General features: G+C 46.0%; 2 protein-coding genes across 3 annotated transcripts in view; one reads left to right on the top strand and one right to left on the bottom strand.

Annotated features, from left to right (window-relative positions):
• LOC143766330 (uncharacterized) overlaps nt 1-26,442 on the top strand; it is a 1,024,462-nt gene that overhangs the window by 374,466 nt on the left and 623,554 nt on the right. The window lies entirely within an intron of this gene.
• Nucleotides 1-26,442, bottom strand: part of LOC143766333 (uncharacterized) — a 167,686-nt gene that overhangs the window by 20,777 nt on the left and 120,467 nt on the right. The window contains exons 2-6 of one of the 2 annotated variants that reach the window (XM_077253927.1): nt 20,455-20,604; nt 20,146-20,325; nt 19,939-20,062; nt 19,766-19,857; nt 19,477-19,567 (exon numbers count right to left, since the gene is read on the bottom strand). The exons of the other annotated variant lie outside the window; for it this stretch is intronic. Coding sequence (XP_077110042.1) covers nt 19,477-19,567; nt 19,766-19,857; nt 19,939-20,062; nt 20,146-20,325; nt 20,455-20,532 — 565 coding nt within the window. The 5' untranslated portion in view covers nt 20,533-20,604. The remainder of the gene's footprint in view (nt 1-19,476; nt 19,568-19,765; nt 19,858-19,938; nt 20,063-20,145; nt 20,326-20,454; nt 20,605-26,442) is intronic. 2 annotated transcript variants of the gene reach the window in all.

The following is a 26,442-nucleotide window of genomic DNA, read 5'->3' as shown; positions in this document are numbered from 1 at the left end:
ATTCTGCTCTTGGGCTCCCTCCGGTGGTTGTAAGTGGTAGCGCTGCTGTCTCTGAATCACAGCATTTATCAGGTGTTTTCACCTTTTGCAATTTGGACAGGGCTATTTAGTCTTGCTTCACCCTTTAGTCAGTGACAGTTGTCCATTGTTCCTAGAGGATTCACATCCCTGCTGGTTCCTTCTGATTTGCAGTTCTTTTCAACAAAGATAAGTTCTGGCCTTGATTTGCTGTCCACATATTGTGGTCTTTTTGTTCAGTTCCTTTCTATGTTTTGTCTTGTCCAGCTTGGTCTGTATTGGATTTTTTTTAGCCAAGCTGGTTTCTCTGGAGATGCAGATATACCCTCCATATCTTTAGTTAGCTGTGGAGTTTTTGTATTTTCTGTGGTGGATATTTTCTAGTTTTTAATACTGACCGCATAGTACTCTGTCCTGTCCTTTCTATTTAGCTAGAAGTGGCCTCCTTTGCTAAATTCTCATTTCAGTCTGTGTATGTTTTTTCCCTCTCCTCTCACAGTCAATATTTGTGGGGGGATGTCTATCCTTTGGGGATTTTCTCTGAGGCAAGATAGTTTTCCCTTTTCTATCTCTAGGGGTAATTAGTCCTTCGGCTGTGTCGAGATGTCTAGGGAGCGCTAGGTACATTCCACGGCTACTTCTAGTTGCGGTGTTAGGTTCAGGGTCTGCAGTCAGTACAGGTACCACCTTCTCCAGAGTACGTCCCATGCTGCTCTTAGGCCACCAGATCATAACAGTACAACTGGACAACATTGAGTTAACCGCATCTCAGAAGAAGGGAAGGAAAGTGCTGAGCCATTTTTTTTTCTGTAGTCTGTTGTGTTTTTTTTTTCTCTTCCCTCTTTGCCTCTGGGTGGCTCAGGAGTTCGGCGCTGGTATGGATGTTCAAGGACTGGTTTCTTGTGTGGATCAACTTGCTGCTAGAGTACAGGGTATTTCCGATTATATCGTTCAGACTCCAGTTTTAGAGCCTAGAATTCCAACTCCTGATTTGTTTTTTGGGGATAGGTCCACATTTCTGAGCTTTAAAAATAACTGTAAACTGTTTTTTGCTCTGAAACCCCGTTCCTCTGGTGATCCCATCCAGCAGGTTAAAATTATTATATCTCTGCTGCGTGGTGACCCCCAGGATTGGGCATTTGCCCTGGAACCTGGGAATCTGGCGTTGCTTAATGTAGACACCTTTTTTCAGGCGCTTGGGTTATTGTATGACGAACCTAATTCTGTGGATCATGCGGAGAAGACCTTGTTGGCCCTGTCTCAGGGTCAAGAAGCGGCAGAATCATATTGCCACAAGTTTAGAAAACGGTCTGTTCTGACTAAATGGAATGAGGATGCCTTGGCGGCAATCTTCAGAAAGGGTCTTTCTGAATCCGTTAAAGATGTTATGGTGGGGTTCCCCACGCCTGCTGGTCTGAATGATTCTATGTCTCTGGCCATTCAGATTGATCGGCGCTTGCGCGAGCGCAGAGTTGTGCACACTATGGCATTGTCTTCCGAGCAGAGTCCTGAGCCTATGCAGTGTGATAGGATTGTGTCTAGAGCTGAACGACAAGGATTCAGACGTCAGAATAGGTTGTGTTTTTACTGCGGCGATTCTGATCATGTTATTTCTGATTGCTCTAAGCGTACCAAGAGAATTGCTAGTTCTGTTACCATCAGTACTGTACAACCTAAATTTCTGTTATCTGTGACCCTGATCTGCTCATTATCGTCATTTTCTGTCATGGCATTTGTGGATTCAGGCGCTGCTCTAAATTTAATGGACTTAGAATTTGCCAGACGTTGTGGTTTCCCCTTGCAGCCTTTGCAGAGTCCTATTCCTTTGAGGGGCATTGATGCTACACCGTTGGCTAAAAATAAACCTCAGTTTTGGACACAGCTGACCATGTGCATGGCACCAGCCCATCAGGAAGATTGTCGTTTTTTGGTGTTGCATAATTTGCATGATGCTATTGTGCTGGGTTTCCCATGGTTACAGGTGTATAATCCGGTATTAGATTGGAAATCTATGTCTGTGACTAGTTGGGGTTGTCAGGGGGTTCATGGTGACGTTCCTGTGATGTCAATTGCCTCCTCCCCTTCTTCTGAAATTCCTGAGTTTTTGTCAGATTTCCAGGATGTATTCGATGAGCCCAAGTCCAGTTCCCTTCCACCGCATAGGGACTGTGATTGTGCTATTGACTTGATTCCAGGCTGTAAGTTCCCTAAAGGCCGACTTTTCAACCTGTGTGTGCCAGAACATACCGCCATGCGGACCTATGTGAAGGAGTCCTTGGAGAAGGGGCATATTCGGCCATCTTCTTCACCATTGGGAGCAGGTTTTTTCTTTGTTGACAAAAAAGATGGCTCCTTGAGACCCTGTATTGATTATCGCCTCTTGAATAAAATCACGGTCAAATTCCAATACCCTTTGCCTTTGCTTTCTGATCTGTTTGCTAGGATTAAGGGGGCTAGTTGGTTTACTAAGATTGACCTTCGAGGGGCATATAATCTGGTTCGTATTAACCAGGGGGACGAATGGAAAACTGCGTTTAATACGCCCGAAGGCCATTTTGAATACCTTGTGATGCCATTCGGACTCTCTAATGCTCCATCTGTGTTTCAGTCCTTCATGCATGATATATTTCGGAATTATCTTGATAAATTCATGATTGTATATTTGGATGATATTTTGATTTTTTCAGATGATTGGGAGTCTCATGTGAAACAAGTCAGGATGGTATTTCAGATCCTTCGTGATAATGCCTTGTTTGTGAAGGGGTCTAAGTGCCTCTTTGGAGTACAGAAGATTTCTTTCTTGGGCTTCATTTTTTCTCCCTCATCTATAGAAATGGATCCGGTTAAGGTTCAGGCTATTCATGATTGGATCCAGCCCACATCCGTGAAGAGCCTTCAGAAATTTTTGGGCTTTGCTAATTGTTATCGCCGTTTCATTGCCAACTTCTCCAGTGTGGTTAAACCCCTGACCGATTTGACAAAGAAATGCGCTGATGTTACTAATTGGTCCTCTGCGGCTGTTTCTGCCTTTCAGGAGCTTAAACGCCGATTTACTTCTGCCCCTGTGTTGCGTCAACCGGATGTTTCTCTTCCGTTTCAGGTTGAGGTTGACGCTTCTGAGATTGGGGCAGGGGCCGTTTTGTCTCAGAGGAATTCTGATGGTTCCTTGATGAAACCGTGTGCCTTCTTTTCTCGAAAGTTTTCGCCTGCGGAACGCAATTATGATGTCGGCAATCGTGAGTTGTTGGCTATGAAGTGGGCATTTGAGGAGTGGCGACATTGGCTTGAGGGGGCCAAGCACCGTATTGTGGTCTTGACCGAGCATAAGAATCTGATTTATCTCGAGTCTGCCAAACGGCTGAATCCTAGACAGGCCCGATGGTCCCTGTTTTTCTCCCATTTTGATTTTGTGGTCTCGTATCTTCCGGGCTCTAAGAATGTTAAGGCTGATGCCCTCTCTAGGAGCTTTTTGCCTGATTCTCCTGGGGTCCTTGAGCCGGTCGGTATTCTGAAGGAAGGGGTGATTCTTTCTGCCATCTCCCCTGATTTACGACGGGTTCTTCAGAAATTTCAGGCTGATAAACCTGACCGCTGTCCAGTGGGGAAATTGTTTGTTCCTGACAGATGGACTAGTAAAGTGATTTCGGAGGTTCATTGTTCTGTGTTGGCCGGTCATCCTGGGATTTTTGGTACCAGAGATTTGGTTGGTAGGTCCTTTTGGTGGCCTTCTTTGTCACGGGATGTGCGTTCTTTTGTGCAGTCCTGTGGGACTTGTGCGCGGGCCAAACCTTGCTGTTCCCGCACTAGTGGGTTGCTTTTGCCTTTGCCGGTCCCTGAGAGGCCTTGGACGCATATTTCTATGGATTTTATTTCGGATCTTCCGGTTTCCCAGAGGATGTCAGTTATCTGGGTGGTTTGTGACCGGTTTTCTAAGATGGTTCATTTGGTACCTTTGCCTAAGTTGCCTTCCTCTTCTGATTTGGTTCCGTTGTTTTTTCAGCATGTGGTTCGTTTGCATGGCATTCCGGAGAACATTGTGTCCGATAGAGGTTCCCAGTTTGTTTCTAGGTTTTGGCGGGCCTTTTGTGCTAGGCTGGGCATTGATTTGTCTTTTTCTTCCGCATTTCATCCTCAGACAAATGGCCAAACCGAGCAAACTAATCAGACTTTGGAAACTTATTTGAGATGTTTTGTGTCTGCTGATCAGGATGATTGGGTGGCTTTCTTGCCATTGGCCGAGTTTGCCCTTAATAATCGGGCTAGTTCTGCTACCTTGGTTTCACCCTTCTTTTGTAACTCTGGTTTTCATCCTCGTTTTTCTTCAGGGCAGGTTGAACCTTCTGATTGTCCTGGGGTGGACTCTGTGGTTGACAGATTGCAGCAAATTTGGGCTCATGTTATTGACAATTTGGTGTTGTCTCAGGAGGGGGCTCAGCGTTTTGCTAACCGTCATCGCTGTGTTGGTTCCCGGCTTCGGGTTGGGGATTTGGTCTGGTTGTCTTCCCGTCATGTCCCTATGAAGGTTTCTTCCCCTAAGTTTAAGCCTCGGTTTATTGGCCCTTATAGGATTTCTGAGATTATCAATCCAGTGTCTTTTCGTTTGGCCCTTCCAGCCTCTTTTTCCATCCATGATGTTTTTCATAGATCTTTGTTGTGGAAATATGTGGTGCCCGTTATTCCCTATGTTGATCCTCCTGCCCCGGTGTTGATTGATGGGGAGTTGGAGTATGTGGTTGAGAAGATTTTGGATTCTCGTTTTTCGAGGCGGAGGCTTCAGTATCTTGTCAAATGGAAGGGTTATGGCCAGGAGGATAATTCTTGGGTTGTTGCCTCCGATGTTCATGCTGATGATTTGGTTCGTGCCTTTCATTTGGCTCGTCCGGATCGGCCTGGGGGCTTTGGTGAGGGTTCGGTGACCCCTCCTCAAGGGGGGGTAATGTTGTGAATTCTGCTCTTGGGCTCCCTCCGGTGGTTGTAAGTGGTAGCGCTGCGGTCTCTGAATCACAGCATTTATCAGGTGTTTTCACCTTTTGCAATTTGGACAGGGCTATTTAGTCTTGCTTCACCCTTTAGTCAGTGCCAGTTGTCCATTGTTCCTGGAGGAATCACATCCCTGCTGGTTCCTTCTGCTTTGCAGTTCTTTTCAACAAAGATAAGTTCTGGCCTTGATTTGCTGTCCACATATTGTGGTCTTATTGTTCAGTTCCTTTCTATGTTTTGTCTTGTCCAGCTTGGTCTGTATTGGATTTTTTTTAGCCAAGCTGGTTTCTCTGGAGATGCAGATATACCCTCCATATCTTTAGTTAGCTGTGGAGTTTTTGTATTTTCTGTGGTGGATATTTTCTAGTTTTTAATACTGACCGCATAGTACTCTGTCCTGTCCTTTCTATTTAGCTAGAAGTGGCCTCCTTTGCTAAATTCTCATTTCAGTCTGTGTATGTTTTTTCCCTCTCCTCTCACAGTCAATATTTGTGGGGGGCTGTCTATCCTTTGGGGATTTTCTCTGAGGCAAGATAGTTTTCCCTTTTCTATCTCTAGGGGTAATTAGTCCTCCGGCTGTGTCGAGATGTCTAGGGAGCGCTAGGTACATTCCACGGCTACTTCTAGTTGCGGTGTTAGGCTCAGGGTCTGCGGTCAGTACAGGTACCACCTTCTCCAGAGTACGTCCCATGCTGCTCTTAGGCCACCAGATCATAACAGGTACCTGAACTGGAGGCAGAATGTCATCCGAAATCTCTTCTCTGGAGACAGCGGAATCTTCAATCCTGATGGAGCTGTTTCAACTAGACCAGGAATCTCTGGAGTCCTTGGTCCTGCACACTCCGCTGGAGCGACCACATCTGTCCAGTGGTGGTTGCTGCTGGGAATGCTTTTGCCTAGGCTGGACACACTGTGGTTGCAGCTTCTTCTCCAGGTGCTTTCTTCTCCAGGTGCTGCTGCATAGGGGGCTGCTGTAGATCCATGACAGAACACAAGCACCCCTGCCTGACCAGTGATCCTCCATTAAATACATAGGGCATCTTTCGGTTCCGTCCCCGGAAGGCTGGTATCTGTCGTGATCATGTCCTTAATCTAATAAGGGACTAAGGGATTCCCTGTGATAGACTCTCCAACTCCAAACACCAAGCCATGGAATTGATATCCACTCGGGAAAGTGTAATCTTCCGTTCTAAATAGCCCTTGAGCTTCTTTACTCCTTTCAGGATGTCCTGCTGTAAATACCTGAAATGTATCTGGACCCACTGGACTGCCGGAAAACAGGAATTCATTGTCCCCAACAGTGACATTGCCTTTCTTAGAGTCACAACCGGTCTGATCACTGCTGCTGCTATTAGAGTTATGACCTTGGTCTTCTTTTCTTCCAGTAGACGACACATCTGTTCTCCTGAGTCCAAGGCAAGCCCTAAGAAAGACTGAATCCTTAGTGGTTCCAGTTTCGACTTTTCCAGATTTAACATCCATCCTAGCTGGGTCAGGCTGGTTCTGATGGTTGGTGATTGCAGTCTATCGATCTGCCCACCACCAAAAAATCATCCAGGTACAGAATTATTAAAACATTCTGTTCCTGAAGATGTACTGTAACCTATAGAATAACCTTTGTAAATACCCTAGCCATGGAAAGCCTGAAGGGTAGAGCTCTGTACTGAAAGTGCTTTACTTAATGTTTATGTACAAGGCTACTCTTAGGTACTGTTGGTCTTTCAGATGGATTGGAACATGGTAGTAAGAGTCCTTCAAGTCCAGGACACTCATAACAGTCTGGTAATAGTATTTTGATAGTTGATATTATGGATTCCATCTTGAAGGGTTTGTAGACCAGAAACTTGCTCAGGTTGTCTATTGTTCTGAAGGTGCCTGTGAGGAACTGGCTATGGACTAAAGAATATTGGACCAATTCCCATAGAGAGGAGTCCACTGCTCTACAGGATGCAGGCTTTTCCAGCACGGAGCACCAGTTTGCGTTGATATTGCTGTGTTTTATTAGTGATTAGCTTGCTCGTCAGTTTAGCCTCAGGAATCAATGTTTCCATTTAGTGACTGCAAGCAGAGGAGGACTTGCTTGATGGATCTTATGTAAACCTAAGGCCAGACAGGAGATTGCTGAAGGTAAATGTAAAGCAATCATTCTATCAATCTCATCTATATCTCAAGGTCTCAATCCATTGTGCTGCCAGCAATTAGGCCCATTGTGTGGATGGGAATGGTAGAACCAGGGAAGCCATCACTACAATGGGTCTCACATGAAATCCCAGGCAATGGGTCTCAGCCTGAGGGAGACACCCTCAAAATGCACAGTTAGCTTTGAGTGTTTCCCGAGCCGGGCTAATTTTCGGGGGGGTTGCTCGAGGTGTATCCATGAGCTACGGTAGTGATATCCATCGTCTGGAAGAACATAGGCTGTGACTGCACACTATACTAGCTGGAGGTACCAAAACTTGGGAGTCAGTGTATATCGCCTGGAAAGGGGCAATTAAACTACCGATCTCAGATTGGGAACATGTGGACTGAGGACATTGTATTTTGTCCATCACCCGGATTTGTTGTATAACCGTGGACAGAAGAAATAAAGCGAGCTGCATCGTTAACCTACCAAGGTGATATTTACTACCCACAACCTCAGATCTTCACAAGTGGTGGCAGCTGGTGGGATATCTCTGGACAGCATACCACGGAAAGTTACTGATCGGTGACTAGGCAGAAGAGATGGCAGACTATCTACAAAAAGCTCAAAACAAGGAGGAGCTGGGAGCCCTTGCTCTGGGAGAGTGCTAGAGTGGTTGCCAGAGGACAACTGGGAGTCCCTAATACAATGTTTGAACGACTGGGACCATGAACAACCACATTAGGTCAGTTCAGACCACAGATCAGGGCCATCATCCAGAGGGCGCAGGATCGAATGACTGAGTTGAGGTGGATGCTGAACGCGCGAGCCATGGAGATAGAGCGGGTGGCAGTGGTAAGCAAATATCTAGGTGTGCATGTATCAACACCCCCACTCGCCCAGCGCAAAGGACAGTGGAAAACAGGAGAGAGGGGCCCGCATCTTTAAGGTACCGTGATATATCACAGTTCAATGAGGACACGTCAGAGACTGATGAACATCTCCGGTTATTTGAGAGCCTCTGCCTGCTGTATGAGGTTTCAGTCAGTGACTGGCCCAGATTTTTGAGTGTTAGCCTAACTGGAAAAGCAAGAAAAGCTTTTAATAACTTGTCTTCTGGGGATCAGAGATGTTACGCTACCATTCGCATCGCGTTATTAGAGAGGTATGCCATCATGCCTGAAACCTGCTGCAGGAAATTTCGGGAGACTGACAAGCTTGGTGCACACACACACACACTGGGAGTTCGCCAAGACAATACGTATGGCATGCACTCGGTGGATGGAAACTGGGGGCTCAGGAAGCAAAACATGTCTTGGATATACTCATGCTGGAACAATTTATGCACAAGCTCCCAAGTGACTAAAAAGAATGTGTGGCGAATAGAAAACCACTTAGTCTAGATAGACGCTGCAAGATTGGCTGATAATTGGCAGACCAATCAACCGAAGCTACGTGGAAGAACATTCCCAGCTAGTTGGGAACAGGGGCTTAAAGGGAGGCCAGCGAGACTCAGACTTGCGAGAGGAGGAACGGAGGAATTTCGGACTTCCCACAGAGGGGGAGGTTTCCCAAGCCCCCACGTACAGCCCATGTCAGGGAGAGGGGGGTTAAGCTGCCATAACTGTGGACACTTTGGCAAGGAAGGCCAGGACCGTCCTAACCCACATCATCCACGTTCCCAACCAGTGAACATTGTGTTGCAATCGGGCTGGAATGCTGTGGAAGAGGAAAAAGCATATGTGGTACAAGGACAAGTGTCCAGGACTAGATGGGACACCTCAGAAACCATGAACCAGCATCTGTAGCCGGTCTGGGTAGAGGGCGTGGAGGCGGTGGTGCTCTGTGACTCTGGAGCGTCAGTCACATTGGTCAAAGACCATCTAGTATCGGACCACTGTATTGTTCCTGCCCGTATGTTAGTCAACATAGCCGAGGAGAATCTTTGAACATTCGGAGTACCCAACTACACTTAGACTGGGGTCACAGTCATATAATGGTGGATCTAGGAGTAGTGCGGCACCTACCAGTAGATGTGTTGCTGGGAAACAACCTAGGAACAGAGTTGGTGTGCCACTGGGGTAATGTCATAATCCGAAGCCAAGGACCAGTTCCCAATGCGTCAGCCAAAAGGGAAAGCATAGATCTCAACATGCCGACTGCCCCCCCCCCCCGCCAGTGGTGAGTAATGCACAAAATACAATGCCTGATACTGTGACGGAACGTGACTTGGGGAGGTAAATGACATCAGGGAGGAGGTAGAGGGAGATCCATCACTAAGGAGGTTGAGAAGTGCAATGACCACAGAAGATTCTGAGGAAGAGGGGGTCCGCATTATATGGAAAGAGGATTGATGTATCGGGTGATACGAGACGCAGTGGAGCAGAATACCAAGCAGTTGATGGTGCCGAAGAAATATAGAAGAAAGATTCTGTCTTTAGCTCATGAAGGTCCATTAGGGGGACACCTGGGAGTGAGGAAGACGCAACGCAGGGTTATGAACAGGTCCTTCTGGCCCGGGGCGATCCTTGAAAACAAAAAATTTGTAAGCTCCTGTGACACCTGCCAATCAGTGTGAGGCCCCCCACGCAGGGCCCCTTTACAACCCATGACATTAATAGCAGAACCTTTTCAACGGGTGGATTTGATAGGCTCCCTATCTCGACCCAGTCCCTCAGGGAAGAGATACATACTAACGGTTGTGGATTTTGCCACCAGATACCCTGAAGCAGTGGCTCTCTCCGAGGAACAGATGCAAAGAAGGTGGCCCACGCATTAGTTGAGATATTTAGAAGGGTGTGTTTTCCCAAGGAGGTTGTGTCAGCCCAGAGAATGCAATTCACAGGGAAGGTATTGTGTACCCTGTGGAGCCGGTCTGGGGTCCGACCAGTGTTCTCCTCTGCATACCACCTACAGACAAATGGACTCTGTGAGAGGTTCAATTGGACCCTGAAATGGATTATCTGTGCCTACTTAGAGGTGGAGGGGGGAAGGGAGCTGTGAAGAAGGTCTGCCACAGCTCCTGTTTGCCGACAGAGAGGAGCCTCAGGCTTCTACCGTTTTCCCCCCATTTGAACTCTTATACGGCAGGCAGCATTGGGCCCGCTAAACTTGATGAGAACACTGAGAAGACCGTTCCGATTCTTGGGGTACCAGTGCTCCGCTACATAGGCAGTTGCGAGAGAGGATAAAACACCTTCGGCGGCTTGTACGGGTACACTTGAGGGATATAAGGGCAACAGACAACCTACTATTATAGGTCCTCTCTGGGCTGGGTGCCCCTAACGCCCATCCGCCATGACAAGTTGCAGGCCAACTGAGAGGGTCCCTACACCATAGTCAACAAAAAGGGGTGGTCACCTATCAGGTAGTGTTTGACCCTCACCATACCAGGCCAGAAAAAAGTGTGCTGTAGCTATATACTGTCCCCCTCCAGATGTCTCAGAACCTGACCCCCTTCTGGACTTCCCACAGCACACCAAAGAAAATTGAGGGTGGAGCAAGCTATCTTAGGGGGATCACCTCACCCCTACCCAATCCAGTCAAATACAGGGGTTATTAGATCAGTATTTTGGGCTTTTCTCTAACCAGCCTGGCCGAACCAGTCTGACTAAGCATCAGGTGGGTACTGGGACAGCAAGGCCAATTCGACAGCCGCTGTACCGAGTGGCACCCGAGGTTCAGCAGAAGATTCGGAAGAAAGTGGATGAAATGTTACAGTTGGGAGTGTTGGTCACCTCGTGCAGTCCCTGGACAGCCAGCGCAGTCCTTGTCCCAAAAATAAAACCAGAGCACAAGGTTCTGAGAGGACTATTGGAAGCTGAACAAGATAACCATCACCGATGCATACCTCATGCCCCGAATATATGATCTGTTGGAGGGAGCAACATTTGTGTCTACCTTAGGTCTCAGTAAAGGCTACTGCTAGATCCCTTTGACACCAGAAGCCCCAGAGCATTCAGCCTTCCTCACCCTCTTTGGTCTGTTCCAATTTACGATCATGGCATTTGGGATGAAGCATGCGGCAGCTACTTTTCAGCGAATGGTAGATTGCACACTTGCAGGCTGTCAGGCGTTCTCCCAAGCTTATCTGGACGATATTGCCATAGTCAGGAAGACCTGGGAGGAGCACCCACACCATGTGGGGGAGATAGTCCAGCGCATTTAGCGGACTGTGTTAATACCTAAGACACCGAGTAGGGGGCGGTAGGATAAAGCCTGACTCGGCCAAGGTGGAAGCAATAACTCAGTAGTCTTGGCCCCGCAACCAAAAGTGCAAGTATTCTTGGGTACCACCTGGTATTACAGAAAATTCATCCCGGGATACAGCACCATAGCAAAGCCCGACTGGCTAACCTAGCAACAAAGAAATTCTGAAGGCAGATAAAATGAACGGACCTATGTGAACAGGCTTTTGTGCAGGTCAAACAAGCCCTGGCTGGGGCCCCTGTACTGGCTGCAGCCGATTATGACAATTCCTAGTGTAGACTGATGCATCAGACAGTGGGTTGGGCGCTGTCCTTAGTCAGGTGGATGGCACATGGCAGGAACACTCAGAGGTATACCTTTCAAGGAAACTGCTAGACCACGAGAAAGTGTATGCCACCATAAAAAAGGAATGCCTGGCCATTGTCTGGACACTGAAAAAACTGTTACCCTATGTGTATGGGAGGAAATTCATCATAGTGACGGACTAAAATCCACTGACCTGGCTACATTGGGATTCGGGGGAGAATGGGCGATTGTTACAATGGAGCCTCTCATTGCAACTGAATTTACCATTTCCAACAAAAAAGGCGAGAGACCACGGCAATGAGGACGGCCTATCAAGACAAACTGAGGAAGCCCTTAATCCCAGTAATTGCCTGTCAATCTCATGAACTGGAGCCCAGCGCTGGCTGAAAAAGTGGTGGAGGAGTGATTGGAACTGACCACAGACTAAGACTACTGGACCAAGAGGATGCAGACTTTTCCAGCACGGAGCATCGGTTGCGTCATTATTGTTGTGTTTTATTAGAGATTTTATTGCTGTGTTTTATTAGTGATTAGCTTGCTCGTCAGTTTAGCCTCAGGAATCAATGTTTCCATTCAGTCACTGCAACCCAAGGAGGTAGTGCTGGATGGATCTTATGTTAGGCTACTTTCACACTAGCGTTTTTTGCAATACGTCGCAATGCGTCGTTTTGGCGAAAAAACGCATCCTGCAAAGTTGTCTGCAGGATGCGTTTTTTCCCCATTGACTAACATTAGTGACGCATTGACACACGTCGCAACCGTCGTGCGACGGATGCGTCGTGCTTTGGCGGACCGTCGGCACAAAAAAGCGCTACATGTAAAGTTTTTTTGTGCGACGTGTCCGCTTTTTCCGACCGCGCATGCGCGGCCGGAACTCTGCACCCACCTCCCCGCACCTCACAATGGGGCGGCGGATGCGCTGGAAAAATGCATCCGCTGCCCCCGTTGTGCGGCGTATACAACGCTAGCGTCGGTAACCTCGGCCCGACGCACTGCGACGCTAGTGTGAAAGAAGCCTAAACCTAGGGTCAGACAGGAGATTGCTAAAGGTAAAGCAATCAATCTCATCTGTATCTCAAGGTCTCAAACCTTGCCAGCATCTAGGCTCATTGTGTGGATGGAGATAGTACACCCAGGGGAGCCATCACTACAGGGGGTCTCAGATGGAATCCCAGGTGATGGGTCTCAGCCTGAGTGAGACACCCCCATAAATGTAGTGTTAGCTTTGGGAGGGGAGTGTTTCCCAAGGGCCAGGCTCAATTCTGGGAGGGCGGTTTGGGGTATTGAGGACTGACGAGGAAATGTTGTTGTTTTTGGATGGACGGGTATCCATGAGCTACAGTCATGATATCCACCGGATGGCGGAACACAGGCTGTGACTGCACACTATACTGGCTGTAATACCAAGAGCTGTGGGCCAACCAAAAGTTGGGAGACAGTGGGTACAGCCTGGCACAAGGCAATGGAACTACCGATCTCAGATTGAGAACTTGTGGACTGAGGACATTGTATTTTATCCATCAAATTGGATTTGCTGTATAACCATGGACAGAATAAATAAAGCTAGCTGCATTGTTAATCTGCCTAGGTGATATTTAAACCCACAACTTCAGCTCTTCACAGTGCCATCTGGTTTATTTATCAGGAATAGAGGAGGATACAATCATTTCCACTGCTGCTGTATCGGCACCTCCGTCAGCACTTGTTTTTGTACTAAACTTAGTACTTCTGCCCCCAGGGTTAACTGTTCCTCAGGACTTCTGGGAGATGATATCCTGAATATGTGCCAGGGAGTAGACCTGAATTCTAACTTTAGCCATGACCGGATTATCTTCAGAATCCAAGTATTGGATAAAATTTTCTCCGAGGCAGGTTTGAAGTGGGACAGCCTTCCTCCTACTTGGGGAAGCCTGTCACTTAAAAGGCTACCTGGTCTCAGAGGAAGTGCCTTCGAACATGAAGCCTCCACTCCTTGACTTCCTATCTTTCCCCTGTTCTCTGAGGGACTTATTCCTGTTGTATCTTCTCTTGCGAAAGGAACTTTTATATTGTGGAAAGGACACGCTGGGAAACCTCTTCTTCATGTTTGCTGTCTTATCTAGAATGTCATTTAGTGCTTGCCCAAAGAGATATTTCCCCTCACATGGGATTGAGCAAAACTTTGCCTTGCATTGGACATCCACCGGCCAGATTTGAGCCACAATGCTCGGCGGGCAGAGTTTGATACATTTGCTGATTGGGCCGCTAACCTGACTGCGTCCAAAGAAGCGTCCGCGAGGAAGGAAGCAAGCAGCATCTTGCATTAGCAGAAGATTTGACAGCATCTTTTCTCTCAGAGTGTTATTCCAGATCTCATCATCGAGATGCTGTAACCAGACCATGACAGATCTGGCCGTAGAGGTTGCTGCTATTTCTGGCTTTACTGCCCCTGCTGAAGATTACCATGTTTGTTTTAAATAATTTTCAGCTTTAGGCTATGAGCACAAGATGCGGATTTGTTGCGTTTCCACAGCGGTTTTTCCGCGTGGAAATGCTCCAAAAATGCAATGGATTACTTAAGCAATGTTAATCAATGACATTCCTGAAGTGTTGTGCACATGATCCGGAAATTTCCATCCTTATTTGCATCGTTTTATTTTTGGCAGCATGTCAATTTTTTTTGTGGCTCTGCAGTGTTTCTGCACCCATTGACTTCCATTGAGTCAGTCAAATCCACAGCAAAAACACAGGTGTGAAACGGTTTGTGGATTTGCTGCCAAAAAACGCTGCGATTTGTAAAAGGGAAATGATGTCAGGAGGAGGAGTGTGTGGGCGGAGAATATATGCCTGTCTCTATGTGTGGGAGGAGAATATGTGTGTGTGTCTGTACCCATGCAACGTGTGTACCCAGGCGTCGTCTGATGGGACTGCTACTCCCATCCGGCTACGTCTTTTGTCACATATGACAGAGACAGCATGAGCCGATGATGGGAGAATAGTCTCATCATCCGGAGTCTGTGTTCAATCAAAACATTTACATAATTTACATATTCACATACACAATACATACTCAACGAACACCTAATCCCCAACGCCCGTCTCTCCGGCAAACAATCAAAAATAATAAACCAACATATACTCACCTTTCCGCCGTATTCCACATCGATCTCACCTGGCTGCCGGCGATACACTGACAGGAGGTAATCGTTCCCGCAGTGTATCACTGAGCCGCCGTTAAGAGTTCACCGGAGTTCATCAGCTGATCAGTTCTGGTGCTCTCACTTATGGCACCAATGCATGGGAAAGTTCTCATACAGCGGTAGTGCCGTAAGTGAGAGCACCGGAGCTGATGAACTCCGGTGAACTCTCATGGCAGCGCAGTGATAAACTGTAGGAGCGATTACCTTCTGTCATTGTATCGCCGGAGGCCGGGTAGAGCGGTCACATCCCCCAATGTGACTGTTATACACGTGAGATCGACATGGGACACTCGGTATTAAATGGACTATGTCAGACAGAATAGTATTATATATTGGTTTATTATTTTTTGATTGTTTGCAGGAGACGAGGGCATCGGGGGACTAGGTATTCAGTAAGTATGATAAATTTAGATTCATTAAAGGAGTCTGTGTGAATACCTTAATGTGGGAGCCCACGCAATTTTTTATTTTTTTTTTTAAATAAACAGATATTGCAATCAAGCAGATTTCTGAGGGTATGCTCCCACGGTCAGTAAACGTCGCGGGTTGGACGCTGCGTACATCCACAGCATCCAACCCAAAGCGACCAAATGTTACAGCATAGTGGATGGGATTTCAAGAAATGCCATGTCCACTATGCGTGCACTGGCGCCCATGGCTTCCCTGCGGAAACGGACATGCGGCACTTCTTTCCAGAATGCAGCATGCTTATCTTGCTGAGACGCTCAATCTCCGTGAGATAAATATCACCCGTCCAATGTATAGGTCGCATGTGGAATCACCTGTGTTCAAAAGCCAGCAGAGCTTTGGTCAGAGCAGACATGTACGGTGTCCAAAACGCTGCCGATTACTGACCGTGGGGACGTAGCCTAACAGTTGCTATGTGTGTGTGTGTGTGTGTCTTTATTTAATATTAATGAAGGTATCTGGCTGAAGAGGTTGAAAAAGGAAATGTCATTACAATTTTTTTTTTTTTATAATAATATATCTTTATTTAGCTCTATGGATTAACAAAAACGCATAGTGCACACATAGCCTTATTGCCCAGGGGGTCCCTATCTTTTCCCAGATCCTCAAAAGGTAAGGTGGTCTTTTTGGAGGATTTTGCTACTGATACATCAATCTTAGGGGGTCTTCTCCCATAAACCTGCTTCTTCCTCGTCAAATGGGTACCACCTTTTTGACGCAGATCGAAGCGGACCCTTTTTCTCAGGTCTCTTCCATTCTTTGTCAATGAGCATTTTAATTTTTTCATTGATTAGGAATGAGTGCCTCCTTTTCTGTTCTAACCCCCCGAACTAGGGGTTTTAGAATCTGCGATGCCCAAGGTTGTCCTAATGGCCCTTACCAATTTGTCAGCGTCTTTCTCTGGAAAGAACGGCCTGCTCCCTATGTCACTGTCGGAGGTGGAAGAGGAAGATGAGCCAGAAGAAGAGTCTGGTTTGTCCCTATCTTGAAATATTACTGACCCATCTGAATATGATGCCTGCAGCTTTTGTCTCTTTTTCTCTGCTTCATCAGATGTTTTAATGAATCCTGGATCTCTGATTTTATTCTGAATTTTAAAATCATAGAAAAACTGGGGGTTTCTTCAGAGATGGTCTTCTGAATACAGTTGAGGCATAGTATTTTTATATATGTGTTGGATAAGTTGTCCCCGCACAGTGCACATTCTTTGTTATTCTGCTTGGCACTACACTTCATGGGCCCTTCCCTAGTAAAAAAAATACATAGAGAAAAGGGACCTATTTAACATGGTGAACTTTCACGAAGATCACTCACCATTCTGACGTTCAGTCTAGGGTACCGGAGATGAAGGTAGGATTGGTTCACATAAACATTCTCCTCTTGAGGTGGTGGACTCATGACTCGTCCTGTCCCTCCAGGCGGTCTTGCTGCCACTTGCCCAACTGCAACTGCTGTGTTCCCGATGACACTGCTGTTGCTGTGGTGGCAGTGTCTGTTGATGCGGTGCCTGCTGCTGTGGCTTCTGAAGCACATCCATGCTTGAGGTTGCTGCAAGGTGCCATTTTCTTGTGACCATCCCATTATATCTAGGGATGGTACTGCCACACCTCCGCTGGTACCTCCCCGGTTTCAGGGTCATACATAATTTAAATCCAGTGAACTGTGAGCAGGGAGTCTCAGCCAGCCCTGCACATGCTCAGACCCAGATGGCCGCTTCAAGTCCAGCGCCCTGCGTCATCAGGATATTACATCACACGTCCTGCGCAGACGCTGGCAGCCATATTTTCCAGTGTGCTCATCACTGAGGTGCGCTACAACTTACAGCACACACCCTGCAGCGCCTGAAGCATGTCCTGGCACACTCAGCACAAGGTGCTCCTCCAGCACCGGAATGCACAGACCAGGGTACTTTTGCCAAGAGGTCTCTGCCTGCACGACGCTGCACCGACCTACTGGCCAGTGGATGTATCCCCCGTCCGGAAGACATCCTGTCCCTGGACACCCTCCGGACCAGAGTAAGCCTTTAGCGCATAACTCAAAGGACGGTTACACCAAGGACAGGAAACCAACTGACAAGGAGGAGAGTTACCACCCTTTTATTCAGTAGGTTTCCTGCTCTTTATGGGCAGATACCCTCTCTCAGGTGATGCCGTCATGGGAGAAGAGGAAAACAGTGTTTTCCACATTATTAGTGGCTAAAAGGCTCCTGAAAAGCAACATAGCTTCCATAAACCAACCCAGCAATATCCGCTCTCCGAAAAGTAAAATCTCCCACTCGCTTCTGTGCCTTGCAGTGTGCCCAAACCAAATTTGGCATCCATATATTTGCCATTACTATAGTGAGAACCCACTTAATTTAAGGTGTGTATCTCCTGGAGCACAATCAGGGCACTATGTGGTGAGTAATAAAATGGTATATTTGAATTTTGCATTTTCTCTGTCCTCCTGGTGTTGACCCGGCTACATGACTATTCGTCTTGCTATTTCACACCACAGAACAGCAGGTAACACTGTGGCCCAAGCCTAGGGGTCTCTGTGTAAATCCAGACCCATGTAGAGGGTTAAAGGATGATGAGCAAGACAATCCATGGGATCTGGAAAACGGAATAGATAGTGCCAAGCATGTTTGTGGTGGCCATCTTTTGAGCTGCCAGGTGACCACAAACAGTGCCCCAATACATTGTGTCTGCAAACTATTCCAGCAAGATCTACATTCAAATACATAAATGTCGCACCTTCCCTTCTTAACATGTCATGTGCCAGACAGTAGTGTACAACCGTATATAGGGTATTGTCGGATTCAAGAGAATTTGGAAAATAATTTTTATGGTCTATTTGTTTCCTATAATCTTTTGTGAAGAATTCCAAAGATATCACCACAAAGTGACACACGTCAGATTTGAAATATGGGGCCTGATTAGGAACAAACAACAACTGGCTGCATGAAGTGGTTAAAACAGATTATTTTGGGCACTAACTACTGTAGTCAAAAGTTGTGACTATAGATAATAACACCAACTGAATTGAACAAACTCAACAGTCTTCATCAGTAAACCGTAACTAGTGTGAAACCTTTCTGGGGTAATTACATTATGGGGCTCGGTGGCTCTTGGCAATCTAAACAATCGTAAGGGCCAATATTCTAGAAGAAATATTAGACATTTAAAGAGAACTTTTTATAATAGTGCAGAACTGAGATATCTTAAATTTAGCTTAGAGATATATCATGGCACAGATGTAATATTTTTTATCGAAATAATGATTGAAGTTAGTCGATTTTAAAAGGAATTGAAAAGGCAGAATAAAGGGAAACTCTGCTGTTACTGTATAGAAATTCACACTTGGCCTCACTGCTCATTTAATGTTGTGAATCATAAAAGCAAAATTTTGCCAGAACGACTGGACCTCGTCTTGTAGAGACCATATGAGCACATTCAGCAGCACAGAAGGGGGAGAAAGTAGATTCATCCAATAAGATATCAGGATTCTAGAAATCCAACAGCATCATTAGCCTCCGCTTTCTCTAAGGGTGAATGTCCACGGTAAGTAAACGCTGCGTGATTGACGCTGCAGCGTCACACACGCAGCGTCCAGATGTTCCAGCATAGTGGAGGGGATTTTGTGAAATCCCGTGTCCACTATGCGTGGAAACCCGCACGCGGCGGCCCTGCGACTCCGGACATGCTGCGCGTCTTTTCATATCACAGGGCCCTATGGCGAGGGGTGCGATGATCCCGGATGTGTACAGTACACATCCGGCATGATCGCGTCCCAGAAAGGGGGCGGGGCTTAGCGCCGAGCGGCTTCGCCGCTGCGGCGATACTGCCGGCCATCCTGAGCGTGGACACGCAGCCTTACAGGCCCATCATAATTGTTTTCTTCAAGTGAGTTTCTAACTTGCCAGCACATTCTACGTATGTTGTAATTTGGCTTTGCAGTTTACAGATCTGGGCAGGTAAGGGAAGGATTCTCCTAATCCCAGGGGGTGGTGGATCCTCCAGATGATAAGTTGTATAGAAAAGGGCTTTCAATGCCCAAAGTCATTTGAACAGTTTTGGGTGGAGGAGGATGTTGTGGTCGGGAGGCAAAATGGTGATCATGGTAATACGGTCGGACTACACCACCAATAAAGCAACCACAGCAGGTGACTGAGAAGAATCTGTGACTTCTCTGTATTTAGTGGTTAGTACTCACCTGGGTAGTCATATGTAGGAATCTCCTCTTTACACCCCTCATCACCCCTCACATATGTCTCTGTAGCATTAATACGAGTCAGATCTTCACTCTGAAACAAATATTGTAAACGTTAAAGACAGATGGAGAAGTCACATCTATGATCAGCTCTAATCCTGCCATCTCCACCGTTCTCATTACACAAGTATAAAACATGTAATACTGGTGGATAAAACAAGACTGAGCACAAGACCTTCACACCCGTCTACACATCATAGTGGAGATCTCATGACACCTTCTCTCCATCTACCTGATGATTCTGATGGGCATTGGGATCTTCTTGTTTACAGTCTGGTGGAAGAAGAGGACATTTCTCTGGTGTTGTCTTGGTACTGGATAGATCTGAAGGAAACACATACAGGGACTGAATTCATTCTTTACATACAGATAATTATAGGCCGTGTATTTAGTCCTGTCTATTACCTGGTGATGTGAGGGGCTGGGGAACCTCCATCATGACGTCCTTGTACACATCTTTGTGTCCTTCTAAATACTCCCACTCCTCCATGGAGAAATAAACAGCGACATCCTGACACCTTATAGGAACCTGACACATACAATGATACCGTCATCCCCCTGATCCCTTCATAGCGTTATTGTATAATTTCCCAGCATTCCCAGCAGTGTCACCTCTCCAGTCAGCAGCTCAATCATCTTGTAGGTGAGTTCTAGGATCTTCTGGTCATTGATGTTCTCATGTATCAGGCAGTGAGGAGGAGGCCCCGTGATTGGGCTCAGGGGTCTTCTGCATCCCTCAGACACAGGGTCCTGACAATGCTCACTAGAGGTCTTCTTCACTACTGTGTAATCCTGGTTATGGAGAGACACATAAATAAATCTCACTACAGACGTTTCCAGAGTCCTCACCTCTCCAGTTCTGTCCTTCTATTATTCCCATAGATAAGAATGATGTAATGTGACGTCATCAGAATCTCTCACCTCTCCAGTAAGCCGGAAGAGGATCTCTAGGGTGAGGTGTAATATTCTCTCCACCATCTTGTCTCTGTCCATATCCATCTTTGATGGATAAATCAGGAAAATTCTCTTTTATAGAAGATCGTCACTGATAGGGTTTGATATTGTAGAGACCTGAAGGAGAAGAAGATGAGCCGACGTAACATGATAAAAATCCTGTGTAATAATACAATTACTGGAGATAATAAAGGGAACATATGAGGAGAGTTATTATTTTACAGTATTTAGTTTTCTTCTTTACATCTAATATATAAAGCTGAATGTGTGTGTGTATGTATGTCCGGGATTGGCATCTGCACCGTCGCAGCTACAGCCACAAAATTTTGCACAGTCACATGTCTGGACCCCGAGAGCGTCATAGGCTATGTTGTGAGGCGAAATTTTAACCCTGCGCGTTCCAATTCACCAAACAATTTTGCCCCTATCTACATAATGGGGAAAACGTGAAAGGAAAAGTGTTGGAGGCAAATTGACAGCTGCCAGATGTGAACAATGGGGACTTAAAGAATGATGGCGCCAAAGAGTATATACCGTACAGTTGCTAAGGTGGGGCCCCGACATGGGATACTCACCACACACGGGGATATGAACACACACACAAAATGCACCACACCACGTGCTTGAACACATATATCACCCTCAGCACACATTTCACCACACATACACCAACCTCGCCACATAAAAGTCGAAACACAAAAGTCACCGCTCAAAACCCGCCACGCAAAACTCGCCACACAAAACTCGCCACACGAGCAAAACTCACCTCATGGAAAACTCGCCACACGGAAAGATTGCCACATGCACAAAAGTTGCAACACATGCAAAAGTTGCCTCACACAAAACTTACCACACATAAAACTCACCACGCGCAAAACTCACCATGCGCAAAACTTGCTGCACACAACTTGCTACACTAACGTGTCACATGCAACTCGACACACAAAAAGTTGCTACACGCATGTCGCCACACAAAACTCATCTAAAAAAAGTGGCAACATGCATGTCGCCACACGCAACTCAACACACACAACTTGACACATGAAACTCGCCCTAAAACACACAGAAGTCTGGTATTATCCTTCAAAAATAAAAATCTGATTAATAAGCAGACAAACTACAAGAGCAACAAATGTACCACATAGGAAATACGGCAGCTGTCAGTCACATGACCTGTCCATTATGTGTATGTGTGAGCTAATATATACTGCCGGGGGGAGGGCTTCCTGTTGGCTGGGGATTTATCAGGCTGCCAATTTAGCTTACAAATACTGAGGTAAAAATACTGACCAAATAACGTGTGAACGCGGTCTAATACAGGAGGAGATGACATACAGATATATACTATATACAGGAGAGATGACACACAGATATATACTATATACAGGAGGAGATGACACAGGTATATACTATATACAGGAGGAGATGACACACAGGTATATACTATATACAGGGGAGATGACACAGGTATATACTATATACAGGAGATGACATACAGGTATATACTATATACAGGAGGAGTTGACACACTGGTATATACTATATACAGGGGAGATGACACAGGTATATACTATATACAGGAGGAGATGACGCACAGGTATATACTATATACAGGGGAGATGACATACACATATATACTATATACAGGGGAGATGACATACAGGTACATACTATATACAGGAAGAGATGACACACACATATATACTATATACAGGGGGGATGACACAGGTATATACTATATACAGGAGATGACACACTGGTATATACTATATACAGGGGAGATGACATACAGGTACATACTATATACAGGGGAGATGACATACAGGTACATACTATATACAGGGGAGATGACACAGGTATATATTATATACAGGGGAGATGACACAGGTATATACTATATACAGGGGGAGATGACACAGGTATATACTATATACAGGAGATGACACACTGGTATATACTATATACAGGGGAGATGACATACAGGTACATACTATATACAGGGGAGATGACATACAGGTACATACTATATACAGGGGAGATGACACAGGTATATATTATATACAGGGGAGATGACACAGGTATATACTATATACAGGGGGAGATGACACAGGTATATACTATATACAGGAGATGACACACTGGTATATACTATATACAGGGGAGATGACATACAGGTACATACTATATACAGGGGAGATGACATACAGGTACATACTATATACAGGGGAGATGACACAGGTATATATTATATACAGGGGAGATGACACAGGTATATACTATATACAGGGGGAGATGACACAGGTATATACTATATACAGGGGGAGATGACATACAGGTACATACTATATACAGGGGAGATGACACACAGATATATACTATATACAGGAGGAGATGACACACAGGTATACTATATACAGGAGGAGATGACACACTGGTATATACTATATACAGGGAAGATTACACAAGTATATACTATATACAGGAGATGACACAGATATATACTATATACAGGAGCAGATGACACACAGGTATATACTATATACAGGAGGAGATAACACACAGGTATATACTATATACAGGAGATGACATACAGGTACATACTATATACAGGAGATGACACACAGGTATATACTATATACAGGAGCAGATGACACACAGGTATATACTATATACAGGAGGAGATGACACACAGGTATATACTATATACAGGAGATGACATACAGGTACATACTATATACAGGAGGAGATGACACACAGGTATATACTATATACAGGAGCAGATGACACAGGTATATACTATATACAGGAGGAGATGACACGTATATACTATATACAGGAGGAGATGACATACAGGTATATACTATATAAAAGAGGAGATGACACATAGGTATATAGAGGAGGAGATGACATACAGCAGGTATATACTATATACAGGGGAGATGACATACAGGTATATACTATATACAGGAGATGACATACAGGTATATACTATATATAGGAGGAGATGACATACAGGTATATAGTATATACAGAAGAGATGACATACAGGTATAAACTGAGGGGAAAATGAGAGGTGTGAGGTGAAAATGAGAGGTGTGAGGTGAAAATGAAAAGGTGTAAGTGCAAAATGAGAAGAGTGAGAGAAAATAGTGGAGTGATCGGAAAATGACAGATGTGAGGTCGAAATGACAAGTGTTAGGGGGGAATGAGAGGAGAGAGGGGGAAAATAAGAGGAGTGAGGGGGAAAATGAGAGGTGTAAGGGAGAAAATGAGAGATGTGAGGGGGAAAATGAGAGGCATGATGGGAAAATAAGAGAAGTGAGGTGCTATAACTAACCACAGATATTTACTATGCCCAGGCAACGCCGGGCTCTTCAGCCAGTCTACTAATAAAACCTATATATTTTAGGCCACAGACAACAAGCAGTTTCTCCCTCGGAGTCGGCAGCTGAATACGTTTCTCATAGACTCATCTTCCATAACGCTAATTCTCGTCTCATTTACCGACACTGGAATCGGCATTAGCAATACTGCAGGAGATATTCATTACACGTGACATGAGAAATAACTACTTCATGATGAGGACGACATCTTCATCTTCTACTACGGCTCTAGAAACATATTTGTCCAGAGTCCATCACTGACTCCATCACCATCGGCCGTCTATATGAAGGTTTCCCGTCTTCCCCGCACTGTAATCTTCTATCATGTTAGATCTCATGTCTGATTCACACACAGAAGTTTGAGGCTTTTATAAAAGCTTATTGTTTGCGCAAACACAAATTATCTGATCCCAAAGTCTCCATGTACAGTGAATTATGGGATTTATTTCAGGCCTTAGGGTACTGTCACACAGTGCAATTTTGATCGCTACGACGGCACGATTCGTGACGTTCTAGCGATATCGTTACGATCTCGCAGTGTCTGACATGCTACTGCGACCAGGGACCCTGCTGAGAATCGTACGTCGTAGCAGATCGTTTGAAACTTTCTTTCGTCGCTGGATCTCCCGCTGTCATCGCTGGATCGTTGTGTGTGACAGCGATCCAGCGATGCGTTTGCTGGTAACCAGGGTAAACATCGGGTTACTAAGCCCAGGGCCGCGCTTAGTAACCCGATGTTTACCGTGGTTACCAGCGTAAAAGTAAAAAAAAAAAAACCGTACATACTCACCATCTGATGTCCGTCAGGTCCCTTGCCGTCCGCTTCCTGCTCTGACTGTCTGCCGGCCGGAAAGTGAGAGCAGATCACAGCGGTGACGTCGCCGCTGCGCTCTGCTCTCACTGTACGGCCGGATCTCAGTCAGAGCAGGAAGCAGACGGCAAGGGACCTGACGGACATCAGATGGTGAGTATGTACGTTTTTTTTTTTTTTTACTTTTACGCTGGTAACCACGGTAAACATCGGGTTACTAAGCGCGGCCCTGCGCTTAGTAACCCGATGTTTACCCTGGTTACCCGGGGACTTCGGCATCGCTCCAGCGCCGTGATTGCAACGTGTGACCGCAGTCTACGACGCTGGAGCGATAATCATACGACGCTGTGACGTCACGAATCGTGCCGTCGTAGCGATCAAAATTGCTCTGTGTGACAGTACCCTTAGGCTTTTCTATATTACAAGAAAAACACCAGAAAAAAAGCAGATATTAAAATGTTTCAAAAGAAGATTGTCACCAACAATTTGTGTAAAGAAAAAAACATAAAAAAGCAGAAGACACATTTTGTCATTTTTTAGCATGTTAAACATTTGTTTTTAAAAAAATTAACTCTTTTGGGCCCCAGAACATAGATGTACCCCACAGGGACAGCTGCAACAAAAATCCTGGCAGTTTAACCACTTGCTAATGTAAAAATCAAACATGGCATCTAAGAAAGTGTGACTGAGTCTGGCTGAATGCTCCTTCTCCCCCAAGTACTTGATAGTATGGGGCGGCCAAGTTACTACAATACTTACATGCCTAATAATGGTGTCTGGGCCTGCAATGTACGAAGGTCTATTTTGCCAGGCCAAATGCAGCATCCGATAAGTTACCTTTTAATGTCCCAATACACATTAGGCTAAAGTTACATGATAGCACTGATTCCGGTGGGGGGGAGTTGGGTGACTATATAATGTATTTGGGGAACTCCTGACAGATGATGTCAGGGCAGAGAAGGATCTGGCATCCTGAATTTCAGAGGCTAATCCATTTGTTCTTCCTGTAGATAATCCTCTGCTCAGGGCCGTATTTGCCACTGGGCACTTGAGGGCACGTGCCTAGGGTGGGCCCATGCGGGGGGTGGCACCTGAGCAAGGTTATTTTTTTTTTAAATTTAAGTCCTGGGTCACCTCCCGACCGCCTGCCTGCCTCCCACCCACCCTCCTTGAAGACGATACTCACCCTGTTCCAGCGATGCCTGTTCTCAGCGTCTGCAGCTCGTCCTGAATGAGCGGTCACGTGGTACCGCTCATTAAGGTCATGAATATGGGCATATATGGGGGTGGAGAGATGAGCCATGCATACAGGGGGGAATATGAGCCATGCATACAGGAGGGGGGGGGGATTATGAGCCATGCATACAGGGTGGAATATGAGCCCTGCATATAGGAGGGGGGGTGGAATATGAGCCATGCATATAAGAGGTGGGGGGGAATTATGAGCCATGCATACAGGGGAGAATATGAGCCATGCATACAGGAGGGGTGGGGTGGAATATGAGCCATGCATACAAGAGGGGGGGTGGAATATGAGCCATGCATATAAGAGGTGGGGGGGAATTATGAGCCATGCATACAGGGGAGAATATGAGCCATGCATACAGGAGGGGTGGGGTGGAATATGAGCCATGCATACAAGAGGTGGGGGGGAATCATGAGCCATGCATACAGGGGGGATTATGAGCCATGCATACAGGGGTGGAATATGAGCCGTGCATACAAGAGGTGGGGGGAGAATTATGAGCCATGCATACAGGA

Source organism: Ranitomeya variabilis, chromosome 4 (genome assembly GCF_051348905.1).
Source record: "Ranitomeya variabilis isolate aRanVar5 chromosome 4, aRanVar5.hap1, whole genome shotgun sequence".
Lineage (NCBI taxonomy): Eukaryota > Metazoa > Chordata > Amphibia > Anura > Dendrobatidae > Ranitomeya > Ranitomeya variabilis.
The sequence above is the reverse complement of the archived record's forward strand: the minus strand, read 5'-3'. Positions and strand labels throughout refer to the sequence as shown.